Source organism: Acomys russatus, chromosome 3 (genome assembly GCF_903995435.1).
Source record: "Acomys russatus chromosome 3, mAcoRus1.1, whole genome shotgun sequence".
Taxonomy (NCBI): Eukaryota; Metazoa; Chordata; class Mammalia; order Rodentia; family Muridae; genus Acomys; species Acomys russatus.
Genome location: NC_067139.1, coordinates 77947922 through 77964518, shown reverse-complemented (window position 1 = coordinate 77964518; position 16597 = coordinate 77947922). Strand labels below are relative to the sequence as shown.

The 16597-nt window shown below is 42.3% G+C and overlaps 1 protein-coding gene across 1 annotated transcript in view; it reads right to left on the bottom strand.

The window, feature by feature from the left end:
* The window catches only part of Ktn1 (kinectin 1), a 90674-nt gene that overhangs the window by 44660 nt on the left and 29417 nt on the right, over positions 1–16597 (bottom strand). Inside the window, exons 8-18 of the mRNA XM_051142958.1 lie at positions 13224–13330; positions 11962–12094; positions 9703–9790; positions 6441–6607; positions 5353–5421; positions 3800–3837; positions 2690–2780; positions 2053–2121; positions 1557–1594; positions 1338–1419; positions 473–541 (exon numbers count right to left, since the gene is read on the bottom strand). Of these exons, the coding sequence (XP_050998915.1) occupies positions 473–541; positions 1338–1419; positions 1557–1594; positions 2053–2121; positions 2690–2780; positions 3800–3837; positions 5353–5421; positions 6441–6607; positions 9703–9790; positions 11962–12094; positions 13224–13330 (951 nt within the window). The remainder of the gene's footprint in view (positions 1–472; positions 542–1337; positions 1420–1556; positions 1595–2052; positions 2122–2689; positions 2781–3799; positions 3838–5352; positions 5422–6440; positions 6608–9702; positions 9791–11961; positions 12095–13223; positions 13331–16597) is intronic.

Genomic DNA, 16597 nt, shown 5'->3' with positions numbered 1-16597 from the left:
TAAATACGAGCCACGCATGGTGGTGCAGGCCTTTAATCCCAGCACTCGGGAGGCAGGTGGATCATTGTGAGTTCAAGGCCAGGCTGGTCTACAGAGTCCAGGACAGCCAGGAATACACAGAGAAATCCTGTCTCAAAAAGAAAGAAAGAAAGAAAGAAAGAAAGAAAGAAAGAAAGAAAGAAAGAAAGAAAGAAAGAGACAGATAGATATCCTTAAGTACAATCTTAGTGAGAAAGGCTGAGGATGAGGAGTCAGAAGCCAACTTTGAGGGGCTCATAAGTTTCAGCCTCATTCTTGTTTTACAAAGTCATGCTGCCTACATGAAAAGGGTAAGGCCCCCAAGATAGAACTTTTTTGCCTCCTTTCTGTTCTTCAAAATGCTTCATCTTGGAGATGGGCACCTGTATGCGCAGCTCGGCTGGCGCTTCCCATACTGTCTCCCTCAGCAGACCCCACACAGAGCCTCACTCACCTGCTGAGAGACAACGGTCCGCAGCTCCTGCACCTCCAGCTGGAACGCTTTGTTCTGGTCACTCAGGATCTGGAAGAAACGAGCCCAGCTTATTATTTTTTAAGGAGAAAGGTAATAAAGCAATCTTTCGAATCAGCGTCTTGAACAAACAAATCCACACTGTTGCTTTCTTCAGGTGTTCATAAGAGACTGAAGAGTTACACAGAGACATAAGAATTCAGAGTTCAGCCAGGGGTGGTGGCGCACACCTTTAATCCCAACACTTGGGAAGCAGAGGCAGGCAGATCAATGTGAGTTCGAGGCCAGCCTGGTCTACAAAGCCAGTCCAGGACAGCTATGGCTACACAGAAAACCCTGTTTTGAAAAATAAAAAAATAAAAAATAAAGAATTCAGAGTTCAGTAGACAGAGATTAGGACTGCAGCAACAGTGTAAACAGCAAAACTATCCACAAATGGAAAGGATTCGTTTAAAACATGCCACGGAATGCCTGAGGCAAAATTAATTTGGAACATTTAAGCAAAAAGTCTATTAAAAATTCACTGTCCATATAAGCTGCCAAATAAACTAAGCTAACCTTTCCAAATAACCGGATTTTTTTTTTTTTTTTTTTTTAAATAGCATTTTGAAGCCGGGTGCACTGGCATACGCCTGTAATCCCAGCACTTGGGAGGCAGAGGCAGGAGGATCTCTGTGAGTTCGAGACCAGCTGCCTGATCTACAAAGCCAATCCAGGGCAACCAAGACTACACAGAGAAACCCTGTCTCAAAAAACAAAACCAGAAACAAAACTAAAGCTTTTTGAGAGTCATCATGACCACACATGTATAAAGCTGTTCTGAGAAAGTTCAAGCTCCATCACACACCTTAAATTCTTCCATTCTGCTTGCAACTTCATGCTGCAGCTGCTCTTCAAGCAATCTTATTTTATCCTCCTTTACATGAATACTGCAAGAAGAAGGGCTTCAATTAAAGCTAGTCCATACAGTCTACGCTCCCCAGGTGTATGCACAAGCCTCGGCTGGAGGCAGCAGTACACATGAGCATGGGCACACGAGCATCTCTGCACAGAATGCATTACTCACCTTTTCTGCATCTTCTCCACCTCCTGTGCTGCAGCAGCCTGTACTCAGAATAAAAGGACAGTCTCACCATTTCTTGGGAAACCATCTAAACTACTTATTATCCATACAAAAACCTGTACTTTCATATATTTAGATTAAAGAATTACCATGGCTTCTGTGTTTCACTACCCATTATTTCTTTACTTCTCAACTTTCTCCAATAAACGTTTTCCCTACATATTAAGTGGAAAGGTCCAAAAACGGCAACATATTAAGACTGTCTTAACAATCTCCTCTTTCTCAGAAATGACTAATTCATTAAGTCATACATAGTTCCAATATGAATCAGGGACGTCTAAGTTGTCTGTACAGAGGCTCTCAATAACGCATCCCACAGCCAAACATAAGCAACCATTATAGATAGTATTTATACACAGATAGTATCTATATACTCACAGATTCAAAACAAACAAACGAATCAAACTTCTTCATAAGTAAATAAGCAAAAGTGATCTACCTGCTCATTAGCGAGGGCCTGCAATTTCTGCACTTCAGCTTTTAATAAGAAACTCATATTCTGGATATCCTAGAGCAAGAAAAAAGTATGAGATATTAAAAATATTTAATAAAATTTACTTTAAACACGCAGCAAGGTATCTGTTATGCTTAAGAGTTAAGTAAAGGTCTCAAATAACAAATTTCCTAAATCAAAAGGAAACACCATCAATTTCTGGTCTTTGGAAACATTCTGAAATTGTTAAGACATGCAACATATAAGTAAAACCCTTTTGGGCTTTTCCTCTTAAGAGCTAAAGAAGTGTGTTTCTTTTATAGTTCAAAAAAGGGATGGCACAGCCGAGAATGGTGGCTCACGCCTGTAATCTCAGCACTTTGGGGCAGAGGCAGGCAGATCACTGTGAATTTGAGGCCAGCCTGGTCTACAAAGCAAGCCCAGGACAGCCAAGGCTACAAAGAGAAACCCTGCCTCAAAAGAAAAAGAAAAGACAAAAGAAGAAAAGAGAGAGCACTTCTCATGAGTTCTAAAGTATTCCTTATCCTAAACAAACACACATGGGTGACTAAAGATAGATCTTCAGGACAACTGCGTTTCGAGCCCTGTAAGACCCTGCGCCGTGCTGGACACATGAGCGCACCTTGAGCTCTGCCTCTTTGCTGGCTAAGCGACCGCGCTCACTTGCTAATGAGTCTTCAGTCTGCTTCAGCTGCTTGTCCTTTTCTGCAATCCTTCAAAAGGGAGATAAACACATTTATGCTTTTAATGAACATTTATTTTAAAAAGATTAAAAAGTTTTACATGGAAAGCATCACCTTAAGTACTTTCTCTTTCTAGATATTCTATTTACTCTACTAGCAATTGTCATAAAGCATGGCACCCTGAAATTGTGTGTGTGTGTGTGTGTGTGTGTGTGTGTGTACATGCACCCGCACACTCCCTCCCTTCCAGCACGTGAGACCAGGGAATAAAATTTACCGTATTTTTTGGACCATAAGACGTACGTATCCAGTTTTTAGAGCAGTAAAACAAGAAAAACAGTAAAAACAGCATTTGGACCATAAGGCACACCCTATTTTCGCCACTTTTGGGGATAAAAGTGCGTCTTATGGTCTGAAAAATCCAGTAGGTCATCAATCAGGTTTGGCAATGAGAGCAGAATGGTGGCTCACACCTGTACTCAGAGGTTAAGGCAGGAAGACCACAAACTCAAGGCCAGTCTGGGCTACAGAATGAGGCCTCGAATCAGAGAGGGATAGATGGATAGACAGACAGACAAATCCATTATTTAAAACTTTGAAGTCAAAGACTTTAATTTACATTGAAAAGTCTGGCACCCAAACGGGACTATAGGTCATCTGCACACAACTGACCTATCTCCGTATAGTTAAGCAACACAAAACTCACTTGGAATGTACGGCCTACTGCCACAGGGCTAGACGTAGAAGAGCCACAAGTACAAAGCAGCACAGCACTAATTTCCTACCACTACTCTGAAAGCACAATTGCCTCTTCTACATAACTACCAACATCCCAAACGAAGGAAAAGTTTGCCCAGCTCTTTTATAATAACACAACAAAGTGTAATGTTTAGGGACAAACCAGACACAAGTTAAAAGAAAAGAGCAAAATAGAATTTAGGGTAATTTTCAAACAGGTCAGAGTATGAAATTAGTTGTGTATTGTATCACTTAGGCGTCTGTTAGTGGTTATCACACAAGGATAAGAGAAGTGTGAACGGCAAGCTTACACTTTATGTAATTCTTCTGCTAGAACTGAAGCGGAGGTCTGAGAAAGAAAAACAATATCAACATAAGAGCATTTGAGAAAAAGCTTAAAAGCTGTACAATAATAATCACAACAGAGCTTTTAAAAAACAAGAGAAATTAACATATAGAAAGTTGTTAAAGACATATCTGGCCTATGGTGAGTAGCTATCATTCTGAAAGCACATCTAATCACCAACAGCCAGTATTACGGAATTACACATGACATCACAGACCATAAAGACTTAAGCAGGTGGGCGGGGCCTGGAAACTGACAAGCAACAAGTACACAAGGGGCAGACCCGTCCTCGGGGAGCACCTCTACCCCGTGCATCTCTTCCTCAGCAAAATCCTCTGAAATGTTCCACTTCACAACTAAGGAAAAGGGCAGAGTGCCCTGCTGCCCTCCCGTTATTACGGGCTCTCAGCGCTCTCTAAGGCGCTTCTGACAGGCCGTACCACTCCCTCTCAGCTGATAATGAGGATCTCACCCCAATGGGAGCTGGCAACTCACAAGCATACAGCTCCATTTAGAGTGTGATCTCTATAAAAAGTAAGCAATTAGAAAAACCATTTAGGTGCACACAGCTTTGCAAGTTTGAACTCTTAAAATTCACTTTTAATGTTAAAAATCACTTTTACATTTTCTTCTCCTTTTTTAAATGTTTCATTTCATTTTGAATATGTGTAAGTGCTGGCGACATGAGCACATGCATGCAGATGACGCAGGAGGCATTAGCTCCCCTGGCGTCAATGTTCCAGGCAGTTGTCAATCACCTGGTACTGGTGCTGGGAACTGAACTCTGGGCCTCTGGACCACCAGCAGGCACACTTAACTGCTGAGCCACCTCTCCAGTCCAACAAATTTCTAGTACTTGTTGCTACCAACAATTTTTATAATTTTAAAGTTCAATTGCAATTAAAAATTTTTATGTGTATTTTTGGAAATAGTCACCACGGGGGAGGGGGTGTTCAAGACAGGATTTCTCTATGTAGCCTTGGCTGTCTTAGACTGGCGTTGTAGACCAGGCTGGCCTCGGACTCACAGAGATCAGTCTGCCTCTGCCGCCCATAGTGCAGGGATCACAGGCGTGGGCCACCACACCCAACTAAACTTTCACTTTTTCCCTGAATATTCTATCATTTGTATTAAAAAGCCTACCTATCAATCAATCAAAGTATGGGGTAATCGTGTAAAACTTTGTAATGTTTACCATTAATAAAAATGAATCACACATTTCAAACTGAGTCTTCTGCAAATACAATCTGGGAGCTGGAGTTAAGACAGCTGAGCTGTGGGCATGTGTGAGGTTCCCCAGGCAGAGTCAGTGCGTGGCAGTGCACCAGTCAGCACTTCCACTTCTCAGCCACCCCTCGAATTACACTGGCTTGGGGTTCCTAGCGCTTCCCAAGTATTGTAAACAATAGTGTTTAAAACCTGGGAGCACTGCACACTGACCCACTGACTGGTATTTACATAACGGTTCAAACCGCAGGAAGGCGGTGACTAACGGTAGTAGTCAGAAGGCACCATTACCTGGGCGGCTATCTGGGAACGGAGCTGTTGAATCTGAGCCTTCAAAGCTTCATTCTGTTCCAAAATATCCTTTCATCGACCGCAAACAAAAAGAGAGGAGACAAATGTGTTATCAATAAATATCCAAGTGCTTTACATGTTGTAGGTTTATCTTTAAATTGTCTTTATTTAAAGCACTTAAGCTTTCTATTTTGAGTTAATTTACAAAGTAGACATTAAGGCTGTTTTACTGTCCCTACTGATACTATCACAAGAAGTCCTAAGGAAGTGGATGAGCTCATCTTTTAACATATGCTCAAAGATTAAATGTTATTTACCACCATTAAGAATTAGGACATTGTGCACGCCTCTAATCCCAGCACTTGGGAGGCGGAGGCAGGCAAATCTCAGTGAGCTCAAGGCCAGCATAGACTAGAGAACTAGTTCCAAGACAGCCAGAGCTGTTATACAAAGAAACCCTATCTTGAAAAACAAAACAAAACAAAAAAAGAATTATGACATAAGATATGCAGTGGTGGTGCACGCCTTTTATCCCAGAATTTGGGAGGTGGAGACGGAGGCAGAGGCAGACAAATCTGAGTTCAATGCCATCTTGGACTACAAAATGAGTTCCAGGACCGCCAGGGTTACACAGAGAAACTCTGTCTCAAAAAATAGCAAAAATAAAAATAAAATAATTTTAGCTGGGCACGGTGGCACATGCTTATAATCCCAATACTTGAGGAGGCAGAGGCAGGAGGATCTCTGTGAGTTTGAGGCTAGCCCAGTCTACCAAAGGCTATACAGAGAAACCCTGTCTCAACCCCACCCCACCCCCAAAAAAGATATACCACACTTTTCCCAATTTCTCTCTCTTAATTTAAACATTGAAATAGAAGTTTATTTGAACCTAATGTATTTACATAGACATAGGATTTGGTCTTGGTTGGGGAGATTGCAAGTTTTTAATTAAAATATAACATTCTCCCCCAACCTCTCCCTCCTCTCTCAAATTCATGATCTTTAATTGTAAATTCGTGATCTTTAATTATTGTAACACATGTAAACACAAATATAATCCCTTTCTTTTTAAAGAAAAAAACAAATACCTGAACTTGAATTTGCAGAGACTCTTCTTTGCTCACCCGCTTTTGCTCTGATTCCATTAACTGCATTAGTCTCTGCTCCAGCTGCTGTTTTGATACCAAGGTGTCTGTGAGCTTACTGTGTAGGCTCTGGACTTCATTTTCTTTGGCCACAAATTTACTTTGTAAATCTACAGCAAACAAAAGGACTACATCTTACAAAATGCCTTTCCTTTCACCCATCCATCCTCAATATCTGCATCGTCTACTCTGGAGCGTTTGCACAGATCCGCGGTCCCTTTCTGCAGTCTCAGCAGCTCATCCTCCGGCACAGCACCCGCCACTGGTCTAGTTCCTCTTGCCCTAAGAGTGAGTTCTTCTGAGTCAGAGACGGTCTTGTGTCTCTAATCGTAGCTGTGCCCAAGACTTGGCACAGTACTGCATCCTCAGTAAGCATTAACTAAATGGGACACAAGTGTCTAAATGGCTCTACAACTATATTAGCAAATTTCATGAAAATTACTTGAACTCCTCTACACAGACAGATGCCAAGGAAATCTATTGTCTAAAAGCTGACATTTAAAATGTCATTTAAATAATTTTAAATGAAGGACAACTTTTCTGTTTCTTTTCTTCCATCCTACAGATAACGCCACCCCAAAAAAAGAAATCAGAAAAGGTATATATAAACTACCTTAGTTCATAATCACAATAAATGAAGACAGGAAAGAGGAAAGGAAGCTTAGATCAAAAAGGTTCATGTCAAGTGACAGCAGGTGCAGGAGAGCTGTCACCTGCCCCAACTGTCAAGAAGCCCAGAGGTGGAAGGAAACCCATTACCACACACAAATGTATGTAGCTGTGCATGGGCATGTATTTTAATGTGTCCTTCAAAAAAAAAGGAAATTCTCACAGCTACAAAACAATATAGCTCAGAAAGAACTCCTGAAAATTAAACATGTAATGGACATACCTGGGATTAGAACTCACAGAAGCAAAATATCTATTATCAACACTTAGAATTAAAGCATTAAGTTCATGATGTCAAAATTCTGAAGATGAAACATTGCTAACTTACAACTCAACCTCCAGTCAAACGACTTACACGGTGAAAATGTTTTCAGATTTGCCTCAGGCCTCCACCTATACAGTTCTAGGTGTACTCATGTAGAGATGGTGGGAAAAATCAAGCTATGTTCAGTGCAGGAGGGGAATGTGGCAGTGACATGGGTCAAACAGAAGGGTAGAGAGGAAGTCAGTCCTACCAAGGCAGGTGTGGAGGGACCTAGAAAGTGACACACAGTAAAGCATGAAGGCTGGCGTGTCCAGGAGGGGACACGAGGAAAATCTAGCACAACTCCCTGCCTCTAGCACTGAGATGCTGATGGGCAGGTAGATTAAAAAACGTTTAACATTAGGCAAAAAAAAAAAAAAAAACTTGAATAAAACCGTATCAAGCAAGGGCAAAATCTAGCAATATTAAGCTTCAGGAAATAAATAGTGCAAATGAACAAATCAGTTTTAACCTGTATCCCGTGTCACCGTTTCATTTGTCATGACAAAACAATTAATACTAACACAATGAAAACACACCAGCATTTCACAACAATGAGATACAGTGAAGAAATAAGATTAAGACTTTAATTTCTGTAATAGGAAGTCAGTTCCTACCAAAAGGAAGCAGTTCTTTATTGCTGCTTTACTCACTATAGAAAAGAATCAGAATCACCCTAGATGTCCATCAACAGACAAATGGATAATGAAAATGTGGTAGCATGTGTGCGTGCGTGCATGTGTGTCCGTGTGTGTCCGTGTGTCCGTGTGTGTCCGTGTGTGTGTGTGTGTCCGTGTGTGTGTCCGTGTGTGTGTGTCCGTGTGTGTGTGTGTGTGTGTGTGTGTGTGTGTGTGTGTGTGTGTAATGGGATGCTATCCAGGTAATGACAACATTTGTAGAGAAACAGATTTAGGGCTGGGCAGTAGTAGTGCTTATCTTTAATCCCAGCACTCAGGAGGCTGAGGCGGGTGGGTCTCTCTGTGAGTTCAAGGCCAGCCTAGGTGAGCAGAGGTTGGATAGACAGACACAAAGGAAGAAGACGGGAATTGAGCTGAGGACTTTTGAGATGGCATGGGGAAAGGAAGGCATTTGGGGACACTGGCTGAGGACAATGATCCCCTGGGTGCTTTCTCTGCTTCTCTGAGCTAGCAGGCCTCCACCCCACCCAGCACCTGGCTCCCAAGTCTTTATTGGTAAAACTAGACATTTGAAATTTTGTTAAAAACAGCTTCTATGATCTTAAAGTATCCTGTGTTCATTTTGCTGTTGACCTAAAGCGATAATCAGAGGAAACCAAAGAACTAACACACGTCAGCTCTACCTATCCTATGTGGAGCCACATTCAAGTTTAAAAAGACATTCTGGATAGTTTTGCTGTTTTGTTGTTGTCAATCTGACATAAGGTAGGGTCATCTAGGAAGAAGAAATCTTAATCAAGCAACTGTCTCCAGATGCCTGGCCTGAGGACAAGCTGGTGGGGCACTTTCTTGACTGATGACTGACGCGGGAGGGCCAGCCAGGGCAGTGCTACAAGAAAGCAGCCTGAGCAAGGCATGGAGAAAGCCAGTCCACAGCCTCCATTCCAGTTCCTGCCTCCAGATTTGTAAATGGCGTTTGCTACTTTGTGGGTTCCTCTTTTTCTACCCTTCACCAACCGTTTTCTTCCCTTTCAACCCCAAAACACTAGATATGAGGGGAAAAAGAGAGGAAAAGAAAGAGATCCCCGAATAAGGTGAGAGGTCAGAAAAGGGGTGATGTCACTGCTAAGACTACTTCCTGATGATCAGAGGCATCAGTTCCTCAGGGCAAGTTTGATCTTTGCCATCAGAAGAGTATAATTTCCTCTTCCTGCTGCTTCTTCTCTGTGCACTACTACATAACACGCCACAGCCACCACCAACCCACTCGGGGCCCTAGCGTTCATATACCCTCTGAAAAGTCCCCAGAGTCCTAGACATCACACAACTGCAGAAACTATCTGGAGCTGGAAAAACTCACGCCTCTGCTAGAGCATGAGGCAAATTACAGTCAGCTGTTGCGAGGCAGCCAAGGCTAGCTACACAGTGAAACCTGCTCAAAGAAGAAGAAAAAACTAACAAATGTTGAAGAAATCAGGTAATCTGAAAGGACAAAAAAAAAAAATCTATTTTTATTTGGCTTTACTAATGTCCAAATCATCTTTCTCTGTAAACAGATGAAAGAGGAAGTTCCTGGTCTGCACAAAGCCGTTACCTTGCTGTGCAGCCTCGTGCTCTGCTGTCCTCTTCCTGATGTAGCTCTGAACTTCCTCCCACCTCCTCTCAGCTTCTTGTAGTTGAACCTTGATATTTACAAAGAAATTTTAAAAAGTCAGCACAGACAGACAAGATTTCATTTACAAAAAAGAGAGCCCTTTGCCAGCCATATCCACCTTTTTGTTCAGTATCTCAGAAACTCAATTATGTATGCTGTTGGGTCAAGAGCGACGGCTGCTACTACACACTGACCTAGCCACTTACCTACGACCTAGTTTTCATCAGCCGTTCCCTTTTTTTTTTTTTTAAGGCTTCTTTCTTTCTTTGTTTACTACATCGGTGTCTGGCCTGCAGGTATCTGTGTGAGGCTGTAGCTCTTGGGGTCATACAGAGTTGTAAGCTGCAATGTGAGGACTGGGAATTGAACTCAGGTCCTCTGGAAGGAAGAGCAGTCAATGCTCCTAACTGCTGAGCCACCTCTCCAGCCCCTCATCAGATATTCTTAAATCTCTAAGCTTTTAAGAGAAAAAATAGTATCTTTATTGCTAAATCTCAGTACCTAAAGTTCTTATTTTGAAATACACATATTGTAAAGCACTAATTAAGATTATTGATTTTGAGAGCCGGGCGTGGTGGCTCACATCTTTAATCTCAGCACTCGGGAGGCAGAGATAGGCGGATCGCTGTGAGTTCGAGGCCAGCCTGGTCTACAAAGTGAGTCCAGGACAGCCAAGGCTACACAGAGAAACCCTGTCTCGAAAAACCAAAAAAAAAAAAAAAAAAAAGATTATTGATTTTGCCAGGCGTGGTGGCTCACATCTTTAATCTCAGCACTTGGGAGGAAAAGGCAGGTGGATCTCTGTGAGTTCGAGGCCAGCCTAGTCTAGAAAGCAAGTACAGGACAGCCAGGGTCACACAGAGAGATCCTGTCTCAAAAAACAAAACAAAACAAAATAAAACAAAACAAAACAAAAAGATTACTGTTTGTAATGCCACTTATTATGTATTTATATCTATAGAGAATACATTCCCTCATGCATGTAGGCAGTAAAATCCCCAGGAAAACCCAGTATTAAAAGGAAGGCACTGATATCACTTCCAGAAAGGTTTGAACAAAACTTGGAGGAAGAGGAGGAGGAGGAGGAGGAGGAGGAGGAGGAGGAGGAGGAGGAAGAGGAGGAGGAGGAGGAGGAAGAGGAGGAGGAGGAGGAGGAGGAGGAGAAATAATCAAGTTATACATTTTCTTTTTTCTTTTTTTTCTTTTGGTTTTTCGAGACAAGGTTTCTTTCTCTGTGTAAAATCCCTGGCTGACCTGGACTTGCTTTGTAGAAAAGGCGTGCCTCTGCCTTCGGAGTGCTGGGACTACAGGCCTGTGCTGCTGGACGTGGTGCCGCTCCCCTTTAATACCAGCACTTGGGAGGCAGAGGCAGGTGGATCTCTGAGTTCGAGGCTAGCCTGGTCTACAAAGCAAGTCCAGGAAAGCCAGGGCTACAGAAAAACTCTGTCTCAAAAAAACCCAAATATATATTATATAATGTAGACGGGGTTAATAGTCAAGTTACATTTAACGTGTATGAAGTGAACTAAATATTTTTAGGAAATCTTTTTCCTCAGAAAAAAGAAAATAGGTAGCGACCATTCCTCAAGCCACATAAGTTCCAGAGATCATGAAATATGAGAGATGACTCTGCCCCTGCTTCAGGCAGCCTTTGCAACCCTACACGTCTTGACAGCATGAACATCTCACCACACAAACTGTCATTCTGGAATCTGAAAATGGTATGGTTTTGTTCATCATGGGCTCAAGGGCAAACCACTGTAGTAGTACTTGGTCTTGTGTTCAAAAGAAGAAAAACACTTATCCCAGTGCTGGGGGCATGGGGGTGAGAGCCCAGTGCTGGGAGGAGGTCTATTAAACTTGATTCAAGTTATATAGATGATAAAAGTAATGCTAAAGATTATTTTCTAAAATAAATTTTGCCTTATACGTGTAGACACTAACTACCACATATAAAACAAAATAAGCTGCCCTTACTTACTATCACTTGGCTTCATTTCTATCTTCAGTCTTTAGCTTCAAATCCAGGCCTACAATCAATTCTCTTATCAAGACCTAACGCTGAAAAGTCAGAGCCCTTAGAAAGTGGGTCTCGTTAAACTTCATGCTAGATTTCTCAAACCTGCACACACATTTCTGTCCTGGAGTTGGGAATCGATGCTACTGCCAGGGCAGTACACAGAGGGGCGGAAGGCTCACCTTCAGCTGGGCGGCAGCCTGCTCCGCGTTCTTCTTCTGGGCTCCCTCCTGCTGCAGCTTTCCCGTCTTCTCATTCAGCTCGCTCACCAGCCTCCCACAATCCTGGCGCAGTTTATTTAGCTCTGCAGACTGCCTGCAAACAGTGCCTGCATTAGGGGTTTGCACTGTTACACACATACAGAGCTCAGGAGCACAACATAGTCTTTGTTAGTTGTGCTGGGCTAGTCACTCTACTTGCAAGCAAATGTAAAGGAAGTAGGCTAAGTAGCAACACTGTTCCCTGCATGTACTCTCAAACAATTAAAATGACTCGAATAAAATAAAATAAAATAATCAGAATGACGACAGCTCTAAAAACCACTATAAGGATGAAAGGGTGGCTAAGAGGTAAGAGCTATCAGGCCCAGCAACTTGAGTGCCACCTCAGGTTCCATGGTGGCAGGAGAAACCGTGCTTTGCGTCCTCCACACACGCTCCACATACACAGAAAACGTGCTATGGCATATACACAGGAGCACGAACAGACATCGTTGCCATTAACGGGATCTAAAACCCTCCTAATATGGAGGCTAGAGAGAAGGTCCAGGTTGAGTTCCTATGACCCACATGCAGGTCATACCCATGCCTAAGAATATGGCACCTTCTTCTGGCCCCCCTGGGCACCAGGCACACAAGTGGTACACAGACACGCACACAGGCAAAACACTCAAACACATAAAATAAAAAACAACACCCTCCAAATACTAATGTCATTCTAACTGGACCTGCTCTATTGTACAGCGAGAGAGAGTGTTTTCAATTCTAATGAATGGACTTTTACTTCATTACTGCAACAATAACCAGTGCTTACTTTGTGCAAGGCTACTAGGCTCTCCAGGATATGGTTTCTCAAATGGCCATGACCCACCGAGGCTCCACTTTTGGGCCCCTGGATCACAACCTTTACAGAGGTAGGAGGACCAAGACTACACTTTATGCATTAGCATGAGAGGTGCTCCAGAGAATGGCAGTGCAGGCGGCTTCCGCATGTGCCTGCTGCTTCACTGACAACAGTGATGCCCAGGGAACGCCACAGTCTGCACCACTCACAGAGCTCAGGAAAGAAGCCAGGGGTTCACACAAAACAGCTGCCCTGGGAAAGAAACTCAGGAGTAAAAGCAAATGGAGGAAGCAAAGGTCTAAGCAACAGCTACGAAGTTCCCTTTTGATGACAGACGTTAACAGCCTGCCACTGCGTTGAGAAGGAAACACTGGAGACGTACTTGCTTTCCAGCTGGTTTGTAGTGTTGCTGACAGCATCTCGCAGTATACCATTTTCCTGCTTCAAATGAGCTATCTCTGCTTCCATTTGCTCCCGAACTTGCTGAAACTATTTTTAAAATATATAAGATGTATTAGAAAACAAAGATAAGAAAAGCCACCGTTAGGAGAAATTGCACTATAATAAGAGAATTTTTTTAAAAATTAAGAAAATGAAATACAAACCATGCTCTTCAGGTCAATATGAAGACAATAAAAGAAAGCCGCTTTGTGATGAACGCAAAGCCAGGACACACTGTGCAGCTCCACACCTAACCCCACGTCTGAGATAAGAACCCAACATGCATCAGGTTTCACAACTAGGTATGATTTGTGGTTTCTCATACCTGACACAGAAGTAGTCCTGTCCTGAGCCCAGAGTGACAATATCACATTATATTTTTAAGTATTAAGTTGGAATGCAGTGGCACATACCCTTAATCCCAGCATACGGGAGGCAGAAACAGACTAACTCTGTGAGTTTTAAGGTTGGCCTGGTCTACATACAGGGCAAGTTCCAGACCACCCAGGACAACAAACAGAGACTGAATCTCAAACATACAACAAGTAGAGTTTTAGCTATCCAAAGTTTAAACATCATAAATACGCATGAACACTTAAGAAGTTATAAATTAAGCATAACTATAAAATCTACTTGAAAAACACTCAAGACTGAGCTAAGTAACATAAAATAAATGATGTAAAAAGTACCATCACAACCAGTATCTTCTTTAATTATACCTATGTGGTGCGTGCGTGCGTTCAGAAACATTAGGGAATTAGTTCTCTCTCTACCACCTGAGTCCCAGGGACTGAACTCAAGTTATCAGACTTGGCAGTAAGCGCACACAGACATACTACTGACTCTACCATTTCCATATGTACAAAGTTCAGTGATGTTAAACATATCCATTCTGCTATATAAACATCATTACCATTCCATGCGTGATTCCTAATAACTCCTACTTACCCCTCAACCCTTACAATCACTACTGTAACATTTCTTTGACCTCTAATTGTTTAATTTCAGAATTATAAATCAATCAAGAGAGAACATTGATTCTTATAGTCATAAGGACATCTCTTCCTTTACTATATAAATTATTCCAGTAAGAGAAATGACTATCTGTTGATAACCTTACTAACAATTTAGCTAATAAGAGTGAAAGTATTAGCCGGGTGTGGTGGCGCACGCCTTTAATCCCAGCACTCGGGAGGCAGAGGCAGGCGGATCGCTGTGAGTTCGAGGCCAGCCTGGTCTACAAAGTGACTCCAGGATGCCCAAGGCTACACAGAGAATCCCTGTCTCGAAAAACCAAAAAAAAAAAAAGAGTGAAAGTATTTCTGGTTTTCAGAGGATTTCTATGAGGCCCACATGCAGAACTACTAACCCTGACCCTATACGCAGTCAAGCAGAGGCAGAATGAGTGAATTCAACTCACCGTCACCTTCACCATGAGGCTGTTCTAACAGGTGGTTTCACATGAGCAGTAAACAGTAATTAAGAGAGGCTCACTGAGCTGGAGAGATGGCCCAGTGGTTAGGGGCACTCTCCAGAGGACCCCCAAGCTGGTCCCCTGCACCTACATGGCAATTCTCCACCATCTGCAATCCCACGGGTCCTACACACTCTTCTGACCTTTGAGGGCACTAGGCATGCAACTGGTACATACATATAAATGCAGGTGACACTCAGGCACATAAAACAAAAGGAATGTTTCTTAAAATATAAAAAGATCACATAAAAAGAAAACCTGTAAAGATCAGCTCAAGAGCAGCTCTTTATAACCCAGCTGACAAGAGATAGAGTGTCTCCAATGGCTACAGGATGAGAAGACAGAGGACAAACCTTGGAAACAGCAGGGAGTAACAAGTTAACACTGCCACTCATTTCTGCTGTTGGTGATGTTTCTGTGAAAAACACTGAACTTTGTTTGTTGTGAAGAGTAATTTGAAAACATTTTTAACAGAATAGTAATATGACCTGAATCAGTTATTTTATTAACAAAAAATCTGGAACCAATCACAAGTTATAATATAGAAAAACCTAGTAGTAAGGGGCTATAGTTATTCTATATGTAATTTTATAATTATGTAACAGCTAAGAACTGAGTGCAAGAATAGCTCTATTATCAGGTTAACATCTGAAATAGGTGTTTCCAGGTTCTTGGCATCTTACTCAAAACACTGGCCACGTATACACAGATTACAAACTGGCAAGAAAACTACTCAGAAGTAAAACTAAAACATAGATCAGATATGCTGCAAACGTGCAGTGGCTTCTTGAGGTGGAGACCTCAAAGCTCCCTGGTTACTGTCTGAGGCCCTGTTTATGGGGTCCAGGAGGAGTTGGTTGCTAAGGACAAATGTGGGCAGTTCTGTTTTGATGGACAGGCTTGGATTATGTAAGCCTGTTCTACCATACCTGTCCCTTCTTGTGATGCATCTGAGTTTAAACTGTGAGCATTATGCTCAGATATAAGAAAGCAAGTAAATAGGAATTTTCTTTTCCCTATTTACTCTGAGGACAGTTTGTCTGACCACTCATGCATCTAAAACTAGATCAGGCAGGATGGGCCCACTGCCTCCTGACTCTAGACATGTCCTGAAATATGTTAACCAGAAACTAACCACAAAAAGACGTTAGGATACTAGAAACTAACCATGAAAAGGATGTTAGAAAAGAGAATTTTACTCTCCTGCTGGAGGTGCAGTGGGACAAACCTGCAGCTCAGTGCAGGGTCCGAGGTTGTTGGCTGCATTCTTAGGAAAAGGGTATAAACATAGCCTGAATCAGGTTGAGTCCCAGGCTGCTACGCTAGTGTAACATTTGCCTGCCTCAACTTCTATATAAAGTACCTTTAAGAGTCAGACCAACTTGTAAACTGGGCAATGAAGACAAAGGATTCAACATGAGGAACATGTCTCCACTGGGAAATAAAAACGACTTGATCAGTAAGAACTTGACATTAGTAACATTAAATCTCACGTCTGTCCTTGACTTTAGAACCAGAGCATGAGCCAGCAAACGGGAGTGACAATTTGGAAGAGTTCAATTATGGAGACTATTAAAATCTCAACTGACAAACAAATCCAAGCCTTGTTCATCAAGATATGGAAGGAAGAAAAAAGGGAGGAGAGGAGTAAAAATTCACTGGTTCCGACCTAACTAAGACCTTGAAAATGGATGATCCATGCAAAAGATCCTCAGAACCAGATCTCTGGAAGCATTCGGAGCCTGGGGAGAAGTGTACAGACACCATGACCAGCACACTCTCACTGAACCCCGGGAATCATCGCTCACTCTCCTCCCTCACACTGTAATGCCCCATCTAGC